Source organism: Dromiciops gliroides, chromosome 5 (genome assembly GCF_019393635.1).
Source record: "Dromiciops gliroides isolate mDroGli1 chromosome 5, mDroGli1.pri, whole genome shotgun sequence".
Classification (NCBI taxonomy): domain Eukaryota; kingdom Metazoa; phylum Chordata; class Mammalia; order Microbiotheria; family Microbiotheriidae; genus Dromiciops; species Dromiciops gliroides.
Genome location: NC_057865.1, coordinates 207,943,226 through 207,961,348, shown reverse-complemented (window position 1 = coordinate 207,961,348; position 18,123 = coordinate 207,943,226). Strand labels below are relative to the sequence as shown.

Genomic DNA, 18,123 nt, shown 5'->3' with positions numbered 1-18,123 from the left:
GACCACCAATAACAAAAGTATTGGGTGCTTTGGAAGTCGAAGCAAGAAAGTGAAAGAGGTATGTTTTTCATAACATGCTTTTATATAATATATACTTCTAAAGACTCTTCCTCCGATTTGCCGACTAGGAGTAAACGATACAAATTAATTAAGTTTGCATACTTTGGGCAGTAACCATTGCTGATATATGGAGAAATACTCTTAACTTCACTGGTTTCTTCAATCATACAGTCAGGCTTGAGAAGGATTTGCTAGTGCCTTGATTCTGGATTCTAAATGTTTTTCATAAAATAGGAATTTTATTCAAAGAAACCTAGGGAAAAATCAATACTATTTGAACAAAGAATGGTCATATTACAAAGGGTTTATCTTCCTCAGTTGGAAGAAGCCTCAGATTATCTATCTGGCTCAACTCTTCCCTGAGATAAATTAAATATCTAAAAATTACTTAATGATAGGCTTTGAAGGGGGAAAAAAAAGAGTCAAAATTACCAGAACTTTAATCTTGATCTATTTTAGAGGATAGTTATGATATCTTTGATGATTTATCTAGTTTACCCAAATGTTGCTTTTCAGTTCTTTCTTATTTTATAACTGAAATATCTTTTTAAATCAAGAAGACTGATTTTGAAAGTTCAAAACCACACTAACTTAGAAACTGCATAATCAACACAATGTTGACATGAAATGTAACAGAATATGACCTCCCCTCCTAGTTATAATTTTTCAACATCAGTGATCCAAGAAATGATGAACTCTTTAATGTGGCAAATGTAATCATATGCAATGGAGTATAATAACATCTATTTTTAAAATAAAGTTTATAAAATTATAACCTTTCATGTCAACATTGTATTGATTGTGTAATCTAGGTTAGTTTGGTTTTGGACTTGTCAAAAGTAATTTTGGACTTATCAAAATTAATTTTGGAAAAATCACTTTTCTTGGTTTGTTTCCTCAAGAAAGGATTTGGAATAAATAACTTTTTTTTTTGAAGGGGCAAGGAGGGTTAATTGACTTGTACAGTCACACAGCTAGTAAGTGTCAAGTGTCTGAGGCTGGATTTGAACTCAGGTCCTCCTGAATCCAGGGCTGGTGGCATAATAATAGGCTTTGCTCTATCCACTGCGCCACCTAGCTGCCCCCCCAAGAATAAATAACTTTTAAGATCCTTACCACTGTAAATCCACAATCCCTATTTTCTTGAAACAGAGCCTTCTTTTATCATTTTTTGTAAGCTGATTTTAGTTGGGGATTTATCAGTATCATAAGAACCATTCCAGACTATCCACTTCTTAATTTCTTGTATTCCTAGAATGTGTCCCATAGGGAAGAAATAGAAAAGGATTTACAGAGAACAAAATTGAGTTGAGACACAAGGGTGTCCTGAAGTCAGTTCAAATTGGATGAGTAGAGTTTATTAATTACATTTTCATTGTGGGTACAGCTAGGTGGCACAGTGGATAGAGCACTGGCCCTGGGAGTCAGGAGTACTGAGTTCAAATCTAGCCTCAGACACTTGACACTTAGTAGCTGTGTGACCCTGGGCAAGTCACTTAACCCCAATTGCCTCACCAAAAAAAAAAAAGAAAGAAAGAAAAAAGAAATCTTCATTGTGAACATTTACACCTCAGAAATGGGCAAATGCTCTGAAATTAGGGCTTGAGCTATTGTTTTTGCTGAAGTGATGGGAAAATGTTACAAAGCAGATCAAACTTAAAACGTGTGTCCTATGTACATGGGTATGGGAGGAGAGCCAGTTCTTAAAACATTTATCTGCAAACCCCTGGGAAGTGTAACCATTCATGTTATCTTAATTTGTTTCTACCATATGTCCTGCTTCTTAGCTTTTTTTTTTCTACTGTTTAGACAGTTGTTCCAATCTATTCTGGTTTCAATAGGGAACTGTAAAAGTGATTGCAATAATTAATTCAATAATCTGATGTTTGCATGACTAGCAATACCAGGACATCCCACTACCAGAGGAAAAGAGTAATCCTAAAGGTGTGGAATGGCTGTGGCACTCCATTGTGATAAGAATGTATCTATCTTGATAGCCAAAAGTATAAGAAACTACACGCAAGAAGCATCTTTGGAGCTCTTCCAGAATCTCACAGCAGGAAGTGGGCCGGTAAATTTCATTTCTATTTTAATGCTTTTTTTAAAGATAAAGTAAAATTCATTAGGCCCAAAGATAGGTAACTGGTAAATCAAAAATGTGCCCACTTCAATTCCAGGCAGAATCACAAGAAACTATCAGTAGTTTTCCAGGACATGCTCCTTTTGTTCCCAAGATGGATCAGATTACAAAGGAATGACTCACATAATGTCAAATTGTAGAGAAAGAAACTCTGTATTCACAGAAATCTGACTACAAAATTTCAAGTATTCTTCTGTCCTCTCCTGTGGACCGACAGTAAATTTTGTAACTGCTTCTTCTTTGTCACCAAAAGTGTACTAACCACTCTGAAAAAATAGGCTTCTGCTCTAAGACTTTACCTCAGGCAAATCTACATTGACTCACATGGACACATCTAGAATTTTAAGGGACATGTGCAATGAAAATTAGGAAAGTGGTCCTCAGAAAGGGTACTATTTACTAATTTCTATATAATTCCCTATATTTGCATTACCCATGCTTACTTTCTGAGCCTCATGAAAGACTTCCATACTCATTTTAAATCATATGTTCTATCCCATTCACTTGGTGCCTGACTTGAACTAATTCAAGTAGCTTTTAAATTAAATGCATTATGTTACTTAGGCAAGTTCAGTTTCAGCTGACTATGGGATTGAGAATATTCCAATCTAAGGCCTTCTTGGAGACTTGAGACTGATCTGAGTCTCATCCCTCCTCCTCTGTACAGTAGAATGACAAGGTCAGTTTATGCTTTCAATGTCCTTCCATCCAGTATATCCAGGAGGATACAGATAATCCTGGGGGTCTAAGAACTAATATTGAACCAAATCTCTAGGAAGTCTCACAAAAGTATCCAAGGCTTCTGGGAAAAAGAAAGCCCAATGTCTGTTTACTTTGCCTGAGCTTCTAGAGCTGGTTTAAAGGAACAGTCTTGCCATTTTTTGTGAGCCAATCTGGTTTTTTTATTTCTTCACACCCAAAAAGGAGAATCTAAGAAAGAATATTCTTATAAGTCCTCATCAGAAATTTTCTTAGATCTTGTGGTTTTAGAGAAGAAAACTCCAACCCTTTAACTATTTGATAGTTTTCTTAAATCAGCAGCTTTCTCACATTAGCTGTGATCAGATGTGGTAGTTAGTAATTCTGATCATGCAGCAATGAAATAAATTTACAATTCAACTTTCATGAAAAATGAGGCTAAATCTAGTGGAAAGGGAGAGACATTAGACTTTAAGGACACAAAGCCTTATGGGGAAGAAATACTAAGATAATGACCTATAGGAAAAGGGGTTGGACACTTGGACACTGACCCTGAGGACAACTGGGAGGCCACTACTAGGGAATGGAATAGTATGTTATCAGAAAGGAAGTAAATTAATAACTAAGTATTTTAAATAATTATTCTTCCTAACATTGCTATTTTCAGTTTTCTACTTGTTAAAGGGGTACAAATGCTTTCAGTCCCTTTAGATATTAATGCCCTTTGTCAAAGCAGGCAATCAGTTCCAAGGTACCTGTATTGTTAACATCCAGATTAGAGTTACAAGTTCTCTCAGCCTATATCAGAAATCATTTTCTAAAAAGGGACAGTATCTATTCCAGAACAAATGATTTTAAAATTGACATTTAAGCTGAAAACTATTTTTTAATTGTTAAGGGTTTTTTTGAAAAATAGATTGAGTAATTGCATGCTAATTATTGACATAAAGTCAGTTTTTTAAAACATTCTACTCAATTTCAAGTCATCAAAAAGTTCAAGATACTGCCTTGTTTTCCTAAGAATTAAATGCTACCCAAAACACTGATAGCATATGCCTTATATACAGATGCCATCTGCTGTAGCCCAGACTGTTGTCCAAAAGGAAAATGGCCTTCAACATACTAGAAAGATGCTACATGTGAGTGATTTAAGTGTAAAAAAGACTGCAGTCTCTTTGCTGAGAAATTTGTCTCGGAACTTGTCTCTGCAGAATGAAATTGGTGAGTTTTTTTCCAAAATGTATGAAAGGTTTGTATTTAGTGTATTCAAAACCCCAATCATTGGGAAAATAATGCAAGAAAAGGAAACATACAAATATGTATAAATTAAATAATGTTGAATACTATACTTTTTGAACCTAGGCTTTTAGATTGTTGGGATTCACTAGAATTTAACTGAAATTACTTTTTTAAAGCCATCTATTGTTTTAAAGTGGACACAGAAGGAAGAATTGGAAAGTGCTGTTACATAACTTCAATGGATTCCCTCATTATGGATACTTTGTAGTATAAGTGGCAATTAACCTATGCCATATCATCTCACATGTCCATGTTTTCTGTAAATCCCACCAAAGATCCACCCATACCTTTCTTTAGTTCTTTCAGTATTTCATGGCTACCAATACAACACTGAGCAACATCTGTTATTCCTCACTCTTAGTATATAGACTCCATCCTTAATCATTTTTATGTCACTTCTAAATGACAAGTTCATCTCTGGTGAGGTGTTTATATTCAACAAGTTAATTTATTTTCCCTGAAGGCCACCTAGTTCTTTATTCCAGTTTGATTTTATTGCATACACTATTTAAGCAGTTTTCATTGTCCTTTGGGTAGTCTGAAATTATGACTTTTATGAGATTGTGATGTTCAACAGCAGAATGAATACTGTTGTGAAAAAGATGGCTTTTCAGGCAGTTAACATCTTAGTATCATGGATATCACTGTGCAGTTTCCCAAATGCAATCCAGTCTCATGTATTCTTCCTTATTATCAGATCTAGGCCCAATTTACATTGTTCTGTGATATCTGTCTAGGGCATGTGCATTCATGGACTAACTCCACTTTTCATTCAAGTGGTTTTTCCTGTGTGGCTGGCTAGGTTAGTCTCAGTTTAGTGACAGTTGATTTTATTGAGAGGGTCCTTTAGCATTCTAGGAATAGATTATAATTAATGACATATCATCCATAATGAGTCACAGCTAAGACATCTCATCAATAATTCTCACTTCTATTTTGACTCTGCAGGTTAATCTTTCAAGGTACTGACAAACATATTTGGTGAGCATATGTCTCTCATGTTAATTTTTATACTCTCCTTAATTTTTGTTAATCATCAGTGGAAATTGAACAAAGATAAATAGTTCCCATGGTCCCACAAGTCATGGTATCTTGTGTTATTTTACATGTAAGATGGGAAACACTTTGAAGAGAACTTTTAAAGCCACAGGTTGTTGTACCAAGTAAAATATTTTCAATAATTAACAAACACATTCATTAGGTCTTCTTATAGTCTCTGTTCCTCTCAGTCCTCATGATGATGTTGACTGTTATAGAATGTCCATTTTTAAAATCCAGGGAGTCAGCCACTCAAGTTGTATTTTGCAAACCATTATGTTGATGCCTTTTGTCTCTTATATTGGTCATGGCCCACCTCATCCTTGACTGAGTCCTCCTTGGTGCCACAAAAAAGCAATTAAGGAAAACATCCAATACAGAAAACTTATCTGGCAATGTATATTCCATCTAGTAATCCCTCTCCTTCTTGCTATGTGGGAAGTGGTATGTTTTGTTATTGCTTCTTCAGAAACTTCAATAGTTTTCAGACTTCATCTTCTTTTGGTAATCTTTTAAACTTTTGTATACTGTTTCCTTGGGTCTACTGAAATTTCTTTCCATATCAGTTAAAAAAAAATCTAAGTTTTCCTGAATTTCTCATAGACATCATTTCTTATTGTACAATCATACTGTAGTTTTAAAAAGTCATTCCCAGAAGATAAATATCCATTTCTTATCTAGTTCTTTGCTGCCAGAAAGAGTGCTACTATGAATGTTTTGAGATATATAGACTTATGTTTCTGTCTTTGACTCTTTTGAGCCATAATTCACAGGAAGGTATTGATAGGTCAAAGAGTATAGATCTATTTAATAACTTTTCTTGCATAATTACAAATTGAAATTCTATTTTATAGCTCCCCAAATAAGATATAAATACACATCTTTTCTTCTCTTTTGCCTATTTTTATGGAGCCAAGTAAAACTTCAGAGGTATTTTAATTTGCATTTCTTTTAATCATAGTACTTTGGACCAAGTTTTGTGTGGTCATTTATGTTTACAAATTTCTTTCGAAAGCTATTTGCTTGACCTGACCAGGCAAGATAACCGATAAGTTGCTTTCTGTGAACCTATTCACTCTATCAAAAGAAAATGATTAGGGGCAGCTAGGTGGTGCAGTGGATAAAGCACTGGCCCTGGATTCAGGAGGACCTGAGTTCAATCCAGACTCAGACACTTGGCACTTACTAGCTGTGTGACCCTGGGGAGAGTCACTTAACCTCATTGCCCCGCAAAAAAAAAAAAATAAAAAAAAAATGATTAGGGGCAGCTAGGTGGCACAGTGGATAAGCACTGGCCCTGGATTCAGGAGGACCTGAGTTCAAATCCAGCCTCAGACACTAGACATTTACTAGCTGTGTGACCCTAGTCAAGTCACTTAACCCCAATTGTCTCACCAAAAAAAAGAAAAGGAAAAAGAAATGATTAGACACCAGATAGATTAATTATAGTCAAATATATGGAAGATGACAGACCTAACTCCCAGACCCCAATCCCAGCAAAGTAAAAAACCTTGTAAATTAACACTGGAGAACTTTAATACCTAGAGGTCTTACTCAATGCCCTTTCTTTAGCACATACCTATGGCCCAGCTTCAGGAGTCTGCTTACAAGTAGAAGGGAAAGACCCATAGAATGACTGACAGGGAAATATAAGAAAAGGTTGAGGCACCTATGATGTCAAGAGAAAAAAAACATAGTGAAAGCCCAGCACATAGGTAGTCAGAGTACTTTGGATTTCCCACAGATAATGGAAATAAGAAACTCCAAAAAGAAATAAATTCATTAAATATGAAATTAGAAATGAATATGGTTCAGATATTAAAACTCTCAAGAATCTCTCAATGCAGATCTAAAAATTGAAACTATGATAGAGAATCTCCTTAAGTAATTAGAGGAAATGAAGAGAGACTAATAAATTTGGAATTACAAAGTACTAAAATGAAGGAAAAATTGGTAGAAACAAAAGGTAGCAGTGTTTAAGAAAAAACATATAAATCCTGTGCAAGCCTAAAGAACTGACCATGAAGACAGGATATATGGAGATGAGTTAAATAAAATAAAGAAATTGGTAGCTCAAAAAACCCCAAATACCATAATTCAGGAAGTAATATAATACAAATCTCCAGAATTTCCAAATAGAGACAACATCAATTAAGAAAATCCATTGATAAGTAAGGGAGAGAAACAAACTTCATATTCTAAGGTACATAATTGATGAAATTTTGTTTTCAATGACAAATAAATTATTCTACATGTGGCTAAAAGCAAACTCCTTCAAACGTGAAAGGAAAAATAATGTGAATAATTCAGAACTCTTCTATGGCATGAGAAGTCATAGGAGGAAATGGAATAGTATATTTTTTTTTCCAGCAACAAAACAAGGCTTTATTGGAGATTGGGGTCTTTGTCATTAAGTTCCTGGGTGGATTCCCTGGGCCTCAGTAGGTTGGGGAGGGGAAGGCACTCAGAGAAGCCACAGGCTGCTGTTAGGTGGAACTATTTGTACTCATTGGTCAGGGCCAGCATACTAGCCAGGACAGGCAGCAGTCGGGCATAGGTGTCAATGCCCCTAAGGAACACAATTTCATTCAGGAATCCATTGTGGTCATGCCGCAGGACTGGGGTTTGGTTCATTGGGAAGAAGCCCAGCACTGGGACCCCTGCGGCTCGTAGGTAGCGGCTGTCAGGGGCAGCCGGGAAGATCTTGGGCTTCACGCTGAGATTCATCTCTTTACAGACTCTGCTGAACTCAGTCCACCACAGGTTAGAGTCATCTATGGCTGTAATTCGGGTCTCTGTCCATTTCTGTTGAAACTGGTAGGTGACACCTTCCCCGGCCTCCTTGCACCAGCCCTAAATCCGTTCCTCAAAGGCCTTGAGGTCCACTTGTGGAGCAACTCGAAAATCAAAGCTAGCACTCATGGTGGGCAGCACTACATTGGAGGCAACTCCTCTCTGCAGTAGGGTCAGGGTCAGGTTCACGGAGGTCACAGCCCCCAGGGTCAGGCTGGGGTCTGACTGTAGCCACTGCTTCTCCTGCTCTCAGAACTCCAGGACTGAGGTGACCACGTTGTGCAGCTTCTCTGCTGCCATATTCTCAGTGAAATGTGAATCATGACCTGGGTTCCCAGAGCTTGTGACCTGTAGCCACCAAGGGCTCCACTCACTGTAGAAGTCGGTGAAGTTTTCTGTAAGGCTAGCCCAGCCCTCATCTAGAGCAAAGCCAGTTCTTAGAGCCTGAAAGTCCAGCCGTTTCACAAACAGCTCCATGCCCTGGTGTCCTCTGATCTCCTCATTAGGGACAAACGTCTGGCGAATGGTCCTGGGAAAAGACTTCCTTTTGGCCTTTAGCCTCCGAACAACCTCCAGGTCAACTGAATGCCAACGCATTTCATGTCCTTGGCACCTGGAGCATAAATGTGCTCTTGTGCATCCTTGAAGGCTTTAAAGGGATCATGATTGCAGTTTTCCTCAAAGACAGGCACCACATTGGTGTGGGAGCTAAGCACAATGGAACAGAGCCTGGGATCTGTGCCTTGCTGGGTCAATATTGTCACAACTTGGCCTGGGGCTGACATGCAAGGTGTAAGTCCTTGGCTATCTTCTCCAAGAAAAGCACAGCTTCATCATACTTGGGCTCTGGCTGCACAGTCCGGATTCAGAGGTACTGGTGAAATAGTGTCACAGCTGGATGCTCCCCCTCAGATTGCTGTTTGTAGTCTCGGCCAGGCATAGTAGTCTGGAATGCCTTGCTCCCTGCCCCTGTCTGGTGTGCCAGGATCCCCAGCAGCCAATCCAGATGTTGCAATCTAGTCTGGAATAGCATATTCTTAAATTAAGGACCTCAAGCCACAAGCCAAAGTAAAATAGCCTGCAAACTTAAACTTCATAATTAAAGAACAAAACAAACAAAAATTTTTTAAAAACAAGAAATGAACAGAATATTCAGTTTTCAAATGCCCCCAGAAGCAAAAGCACAAGAAAGGGAAATAAGTACAATTATCAAGAAAAGAATAAGGTAATTCCTTTAAAACAATGATATACCCTTGCCTTAGCAAAGTAAATAAAGTTTGTTATCCTTTCAGTGCTTTTTGAGGCCCTTCACCATGGTGACTGTTTTACATCAGCCAGATTTCTTTTAAAATGGAGAGAAAGCCAATGGCTTTCTTTTATTTCTTTCTTTTATTTACTTCCATTTTTTATGTCCAATAGCTTTTAAAAATGAGCTGGATTGGCTGCTGCTAAAGTCAAATATGATGTCATTTTACCTTCATTTTTTTCTAATTTGATACTGATTTTGACCTATTTTCTGACCAGTTGATGGCTTAATATCAGAAAGCAGACTCAGAAATAACTCCCATAGCCTTGGAAAGGGAGATGTGTGTGACTGGGGAAAATTTGGCCACAAATAAGCAAATGCACTGACAAGTGGGCACAGAAAAAAGAAAAGAGATGACCTACGATGACAGAATCTATATTATATATTATATATAATATTTATATATTATATATTATATGTCTATATTACATTAGAAAAGAAACAGAAATATCCTTTTCCTTTTTTTTAAGCACCAGACAATCAGTAAATGTTATCTGTAGGGTAATAATACTAATGCTTAATACCTTATTATTAAATATAGAATTTCACTTATAAAACCTTGATAAAGTACCCAGTGCTTTCTAACTTGGTGTTTCTGAATATGTTGCTAAGATACGATCTTTTTCCCACCAGTCCAGTAAACCAAAAAGTTGGAAGGTCTATTGGGATGTTTTGTTTGTTGTACTGGATCATATTTGGTAATAAAAGCAATCAGATGCTAACGTCTGTTGTAGAATTTTTTCAGTGGTGTGGTCTAGCCAAAGTTAGCATTTGACAAAGTGCTCCAAGTTAAAAAGGATCCTTTAGGCCAAGAAAGTCTTGAATCTAAAAGAAATCCTGATGCACTGTATTATCAAAATTATTAAATATTCTCTTCAGTGTCCTTTCTGGTCTTCATTCATACCAATGAAAGTGTGTCTGTCTTTTTGTTTATCTAATGAAATCCATAAAAATATTTCTAAAGAAATTTACTTCATATTGTTAAGGGCTAAAATTCTAGCTAAACTGTCTAAACTATTTAATGAGTGGTTGCCAATAAATTATAAGCTTTAGCAAGAGTTAGACTTTTAAGCATTTATTAAGGAGAATAAGAATTTGGTAAAGAGAGAGAAAGGCCTACATTCATCTATCTATTAAAGGGAGAGCACATTTCTAGCCCCGCTCTCCACCACCGTCCTCAGGAAAGAGAGCCAGACAGAGCGCTAGTCTCTTCCTTCTTCCTCCCACTAGCCTGCTTCTTGACGCCAAAGAAAAGACTCCTGGTCTTGCCCTCAAAGACCTTCGCTTCATGGGTGGAACTCTTCTACAGTAAGTCTCCAGCAGGTGGCGTCATTCCAATCATTACAATATTCAAAATATATTCAAAGTATAAATGATTTCCTATGCTTCCATAAATCCATTTAATATATATTATACATATATTTAGCAGATATGTGTTACAGATATATTTAATATATTATAATATGTACATATATTATATATACATATGTGCATATACATAGGCTAATATATACATTTTATATACACATATACATATATGCACATATACACAGGCTAATATATACTCTTTCTGTATATATATATTTATATGTGTGTGTGAGCCATAATATGTATGTATAGCCTATAAACCATGAATGGTTATGATATGAATTATAAAGTTCAGAACTAAATTTAAGGTCTGTCCATTTTTTATCAAAAGTATTTTAAAGTAAACTTCCCTGCTTTGATTTGTAAGGGCTATATATTAAAAGGTATTTTAATTTCACACCTGTTCATTTCACAAGAAAGGTTTAGCTAGTACTTCTGTGTCATGTCCTGTTGTGTTTAATTTTTCACATTATTTTAAAATATTTATTTATGACTTTGGGTAATTTTTATAACACATTCCTTTTTCAATAGACTACCCACCCTGCATTGATCCTTCCATTGTACAAAGAATTAAGAAAAACCAATATATAAAACAAACATACCTGACAGTGTACTACTCCTGTAGTTCCCACCTCTACTGAACAGAGACATGCACTTTGTTCCCTGTTCTCTATAATCAACAAATTTCATTTAATAGATGACAATGAATCATAAAATGGGACCAACTCAAATTAATAAATTTAAAAATTATTACTTATCTTTTAATGGCATATTACATATATTTTAGTTCAATGGATTTAGGATATAATAAGTACTCCCTCCACCAGTGAAGACTGAAGCCTAGTCATGCCTCTCATCCCACAGAGTTCTTGTCTACATATCTTTGGAACATCTATCCTAGGACCAAACACATTTGGTTAGTGGCTAAAAGTGTTTATACTATTCCACTTGGCCTGGTATATCTACAACTCATTGTCAACATATGTTTCAGCTTCACATACAATCCAGCTATCAACACAGATCATCTTATGCAGCTACTTTTTCAGACTGCCTTCCCTGGTCACTTTTCCCCTATATGTATTGTCTTTCCCTGCCTCTCTAGAGTATTCTCCCCAAACATTCCAGGCTTGTTTCTCTTTCTTTTTTTTTCTTTTTTTTCTTTTTTTTTTTTAGTGAGGCAATTGGGGTTAAGCAACTTGCCGAGGGTCACACAGCTAGTAAGTGTTAAGTGTCTGAGGCCGGATCTGAACTCAGGTACTCCTGACTCCAGGGCCAGTGCTCTCACAGTTAGTATTAAGGAGATGCTGCTATTTAATGAGCCTTACAGTACTGGGAGTTTTTTGTTTGTTTTTTTTGGTGAGGCAATTGGGGTTAAGTGACTTGCCTAGGGTCACACAGCTAGTAAGTGTCAAGTGTCTGAGGCCAGATTTGAACTCAGGTCCTCCTGACTCCAGGGCCAGTGCTCTATCCACTGCACCACCTAGCTGCCCCTCTCTTTCTTTTTAATATTGTATAGATAGCAATACAGCACTCTGATTATTCATCTGTTCTCTATCACTTTCAATACATGACTGGCTTTCCTTTTCTAGTTAGTCATCTGGTCAGAAAGAGATTACAGAGGACCGTTTATTCACACTGGGTACAGGACTAGGTGCTGTGGCAACTTTATTGCCCATTCATCATTTTGGATCTCAGTTCCAGGGCAAAAAAAGAGTGATTGTGGTTGGTCACAAGGAAGCAGGATCCCTGGTTAAAGTTCCAAGGCAGAGAGGAGACTAGCATATTCAGGAGAGAAGGAGAGTTGGTCACAGTTCCAGGGACAAAAAGAGCCCTAAAATCTTGCAACTACAGGTGAACATGAACCTTTCCTGTGTAAAGACCAGCACACAGACCAGGAAAGCAGTGGCTATACCTTTCCCTGGATCATATCACCTTGGAAGCACCAAAAATTTTCAGACCTCCAGAACTAGCTCTGAGAACAGCAACACAAAAAAGCCTGAAGTTTGGGACAGGGCCTCTCCAACCCCAGGTAGGCAGAGCTTGGCTTTAACATAAAATTCAAAGGCAAAAAATAGGTTGGCTAGAAAAATGAGCAGACAACAACAAATTAAAGTACTTGACCATTCAAAAACAAACAAACAAACAAACAAACAAAAACCTGCTACAATGGCAGGGAAGACCAGTGCAAACACTCAGAAGACAATAATGTGAAAACAGCTACAAGAGGAGTCAAGGTGGCTGAGTGAAATCAGGAAGTTGCCTGAGCTTTCCCAAATTTCCCTCAGAAACAACACTGTCTCTAAATGGATTTGGGAGCTGCAGAACTTACAAAAAGATGGAGTAAAACAATCTTCCAGCTTAAAATAACCTAGAAGATCTTCAGAAAAGGTCTGTCTTACCCTGGGTAAAAGAGGAGCACAGCTGAGCACAGAGGCTGTCTGGGCAAGCCAGCAAAAGACTCTTAGCCATAGCACAGATTAGCAGCTGAAGACCTGAAATGCTAACTCAGCAAGCTTCATAAAGGCAGGCCAGTTGTGAGGCCCCAGACCCAACACAGAAGGCAATCTGCCAGCTGGGGTATATGCTACCCAACAGGTCCCACTGGGCTGGGACACTCCAGTGCAGTGACCAAGCTGCAAACTGCTGAGGCCTCAGAGCAGAAAGCCAGTGACTGGGCCCGTGACCTCCAGCAAACGAAGCTTGGGACAGTGCATGCAGCAGAACTCAAAGGAATATGATATTCTGAACAGCACAAAATCTAGGATTACAACCAAGAATCACCTACCCAGAAAAATAAATCCTTGTGTGTGTGTGGGGGGGGGTGGTATTGAGGGAGAAGGGGAAATGGATATTTAATGAAATAGAAGACTTTCAAGCATTCCTGATGAAAAGAATAGAGCTGAATAGAAAATCTGACATTCAAATTCAGATTAAAGAGAAGCATAAAAAGGTAAACATGAAAGAAAAATCACAAGGGACTCAATAAGTTTTACATTCCCATATGGAAAGATGATTCATGTAACTCCCAAAAACTTTATCTTTATTAGGAGGGCAGTTAAAAGGAGGACATAGGTATGAATCAATTCTATTGGAATGATCTCCAAAAAAAATGAAGGGGTTAGAAAGAGGTATGTACTGAAGGAAGGCAAAAGAAAGGTAAGATGGGAAAATTTTTCATACATGAAAGAGGCATGCAAGGAAGAGCTTTTACAGTGGAGGAGAAAAGGGAGAGACAGGTAGTGCTTGAACTCACTTACATCAGAATTGGTTCAAAGTCCCCCCCCAAAAAAAAAAGAATTGTTTCAAAGAAGAAAGAATATATACACACTCAGTTGTACATAGAAGTCTCTCTTACCCAATAGGGAAATAGGAGGGGAAGGGGATAAGGAAAAAGTGGAACATGATGAAAAGGAAGAAAAATTAAAAGAGGCAGATGTTAGAAGCAAAACAGATTTTGAGAAGGAGAATAAATGGAAGAAAATGGGAAAGAGGAAAATACACAGTAATCATAACTGTGGGCAGCTAGTTGATGCGGTGAATAGACTTATCTTCATGAGTTCAAATCTGGTCTCTGACACTTACTTGCTGTATGACCCTGGGCAAATCACTTAACCCTGTTTGCCTCAGTTTCCTTATCTGTAAAATGAGCTGGAGAAGGAAATGGCATACCACTCCAGGATCTTTGCTAGGAAAACTTTCAAATGGTGTCACAAAGAATCAGACTGGACTGAGATGACTAAACAGCAATAACTAATAACTAAAAATGACTAAACCTGTGGTTGTGAATGGGATGACCTATAAAATGGAAATGGATAGCAGAATGTGTTTGAGGAAAAAATCAAAACAATTTATAGTCATATGAAGAAATGCATTATTGATTAGAGAAATGCAAATTAAAACAACCTTGAGATATCATTTTATATTTGGCTAAAATGATAGAAGGGAAAAGTGACAAATATTGGAGAGGATGTGGAAATATTGGAACACTAATTCATTGATGGTGGAGTTGTGAAGTGATCCAACCATTTTGGAGAGCAATCCAGAATTATTCCCAAAGAGTTCTTAAACTACTATATCCTTTTACCAAATAATACCACTAAAAGTTCAATTTCCAAAGATGATTAGGGAAAAAAGGAAAAGAACCCATGTGTTCTAAAATATTTGTTACAACTCTCTTTGTGGTGGCAAGGAACTGGAAATTGCTAAACAAGTTATGGTATATGATTGTGATGGAACACTACTGTGGCATAAGAAATGATGAGCTCAATGATCTTAGAAAAACATGGAACAGCTTAAATGGAATAATTAAGAGTGAAATGAGCAGAACCAAGAGAACATTTTATACAACAACAGCAATATTGTTTTAAGAACAACTTTGAGCAACTAAGTTAACTATTAAGGACATAAGAAGAAAGATGCTATGTGCATTCAGAGAAAGAATTGATAAAAATAAGTATCAGGGGCAGCTAGGTTGCACAGTGGATAAAGCACTGGCCCTGGATTCAGGAGGACCTGAGTTCAAATCCGGCCTCAGACACTTGACACTTACTAGCTGTGTGACCCTGGGCAAGTCACACATTGCCCCCTGCAAAAAAAAAAAAAGTAGGTATAAAATAATTATTTTACACCTATATACCTGTTTGTGTCTAATGGTAGCCATCTCAAGGAGGGGAAGAAAAAATGGAGGAAAGATAATTTTACATGATAATTTTGTTGTTTATTTGAAAGGAATAGCAAGTTGTGCATAAGATATTTGCAGCTCCATATGCAATCATCATTTTTATTGTTGTATGTTATGGAAATAATTGTTTTATTCCATACATTAAAAATAAAATAATTTTTGTAAAAAAGATACACTTGAAAGAAATACATACATAGAATTAAAGGACTAGAGCAGAATGACATATGCTTTAGCTGAAGTAAAAAAGGTAGGGGTAGTAATCATGATCTCAGACAACATAAAAGCAAAAGTAGACCTAACTGAAAGTAATAATGAAGGAAAGCACATTTTGCTGAGAGATACAATAGACAATGAAGTAAATCAAATTTTTTTTCAAATTTCAAGGCCTCATTTCTCAAATATATAGAGAACTGAGTCAAATTTATAAAGATAAGAGCCATTTTCCAATTGATAAATGCTCAAAGGATATGAATGGGCAGTTTTCAGAAGAAATCAAAGCTATCATATGAAAAAAAATGTTCTAAATCTCTTTTGATTAGATGCTGGAGGGGATAAGGGAAAATAGGCATACTAATGAATTGTTGGTGATGAATTGATCCAACCATTTTGGAGAACAATTTGGAATTATGGCCAAAGGGCTATAAAACTATGTGTACCCTTTTCCCAAAGAGATCACAGAAAAAGGGGAAAAAATCTATATGTAAAAAATATGGTAGTTTGGTAGCAAAGAATGAGAAATTGAAGGGTTGCCCATCAATTAGGGAATGGCTGAAGAACTTGTGGTATATGATTGTGATGGAATACTGTTGTGCTGGGAAGACCTAAACTGATGTAGAATGAAGTAAGCAGAACCAGATCATTTACACAATTGTGAAAGACTCTGATCAATACACTGATCCATGACAGTTCCAAAGAGCCCATGATGAAAAATGCTATCCACTTCCAGAGAGAGAACTGATGAAATCTAAATATAGATTGAAACACATTTTTTCACTTTATTTTTCTTGCTGTTTTTTTCTAACATGGCAATTATGGAAATATCTTTTTCATGCCTTCACATGTATAATTGATATATAATTTGCCTTCTCGTGGGCAGGGAAGGGGAGCAAAGGAGGGAGAGAATTTGAAATTCAAACTTTTAAAAAATGAATTTAAAAAATAAATAGATTTTTTAAAAAGAGCTAAGATGAAGCTGGCTCATTTGTGGTAATTGTCAACCACCTGGTTTCATCAGTCCCAAAAGGAGGCAAAGAGAAAACTCTTCCAATTCCCTGTATCTAAGACATGGTAGTTTCACTCTACTCATTGAGCAATATTTGTTGAATGTCTGTTGTGTAAAGAGCAGTATATCAGATGTTTTTTGAAGATACTAAGAAATTCACTTTCTGTTGTGGATGCACATACAATCTAATTGGAGAAAAGGAGTAGACATAGATAAAAATGAATAGTTAAAAGAAATATAAACAAATATAAATAAATACCAGTTTGTGGGAGCCTGTAGTGAAGGGATCAGAGCTATTATTATGTTTAATTATTATATAAACTTCAACTTGAGCTTAGATTTCTGGGCTATAAGAATGCAGTAACCAAATATTTTGCTTTATCTTACAGCTAGGGAAACCTTGCCTGATTTAGTTTCCATCATTCCTGACACAGTGCCAAACTCTGATCTGCTCATTGAGACTACAGCTTCTGCCTGTTACACCTTGAACAATTTAATCCAAAATGGCCAGCAAAATGCACAAGATCTTTTGAACACTGGAGGCTTGCTGAAGATTATAGCTGTCAGCACGGGGGACAGGTGAGTCATGATCTTGGAAGAGACCTTAGAAGTCATCTGTTCCAATTTGACATATTAATGAATCTTTTCCAGAATCCTCAATAAATAAATACTGGGCCACTCTCCTTGAATGCCTCCAGTAATGGTGAACTCATTGTCAACTAAGGCATCCAATTCCATTTTTGTTACTAAAGTCTTCCTTATTTGGAGCTGAAATCTGCCTTCTATATATTTCTCTTTCCTCTGGGATTAAGATGAACAATTATAGTCCCTCTTCCAAGTAAGAGTCTTTCTGATATTTGAAGGTAATTACCATGTTCCTATACACACACACACACACACACACACACCCCAAATGTTCTTTGAATAGTGTTCTCCCCACATATAATGGACTAGATCTTTCTGAATGGCTTCTGAAGGAAAAAGAAAGGAATAAACATTTCTATAACACCTCCTATGGGCCAGGCACTATGAGGCAAACAGGGTCACACAGCTACTAAGTGTCCAAGACTGGATTTGGACTCAGGTCTTCCTGACTCCAGATCCAGTGTTCTACCTACTTCATTACATAGCTGCTGCAAACAGAATCATTTGGATAGAATCTAGTCCTTCATCCAAGATGCTTCCATAGCCAATCCTTAAAAATCTCCAGGAACCAAAATTCTAAGGTCCTGTTCTAGTGTTTTATTATACAAATATCTTGATTTGCCCCAAGGCCACAGTTGTGACTCTTAAAATCTAACTGGGCAAAATGAGAATAAGATCATTTTTTGTATTAATAGGACCCGAGAAATGGTCATGGAATATATACAAAAGTAACTGAGGAGGAAAAATTAGGATATCAGCAAAGATCTAGAGAACAACATATGATACAATGACCCCTCAGTGTGGTTTACCTACTCTTAATTTGAAAAGTTGACTTCACTCCAGTTGACCCAAAGGCAGTGATAGGAAGGTGA

General features: G+C 36.9%; 1 protein-coding gene and 1 pseudogene across 1 annotated transcript in view; one reads left to right on the top strand and one right to left on the bottom strand.

Moving 5' to 3' along the window:
- The window catches only part of PKP2 (plakophilin 2), a 148,118-nt gene that overhangs the window by 123,193 nt on the left and 6,802 nt on the right, over window positions 1–18,123 (top strand). The window contains 5 exon segments of the mRNA XM_043969362.1: window positions 2–58; window positions 1,959–2,046; window positions 2,049–2,131; window positions 3,967–4,120; window positions 16,996–17,185. Coding sequence (XP_043825297.1) covers window positions 2–58; window positions 1,959–2,046; window positions 2,049–2,131; window positions 3,967–4,120; window positions 16,996–17,185 — 572 coding nt within the window.
- Window positions 7,733–8,969, bottom strand: LOC122727957 (annotated as a pseudogene).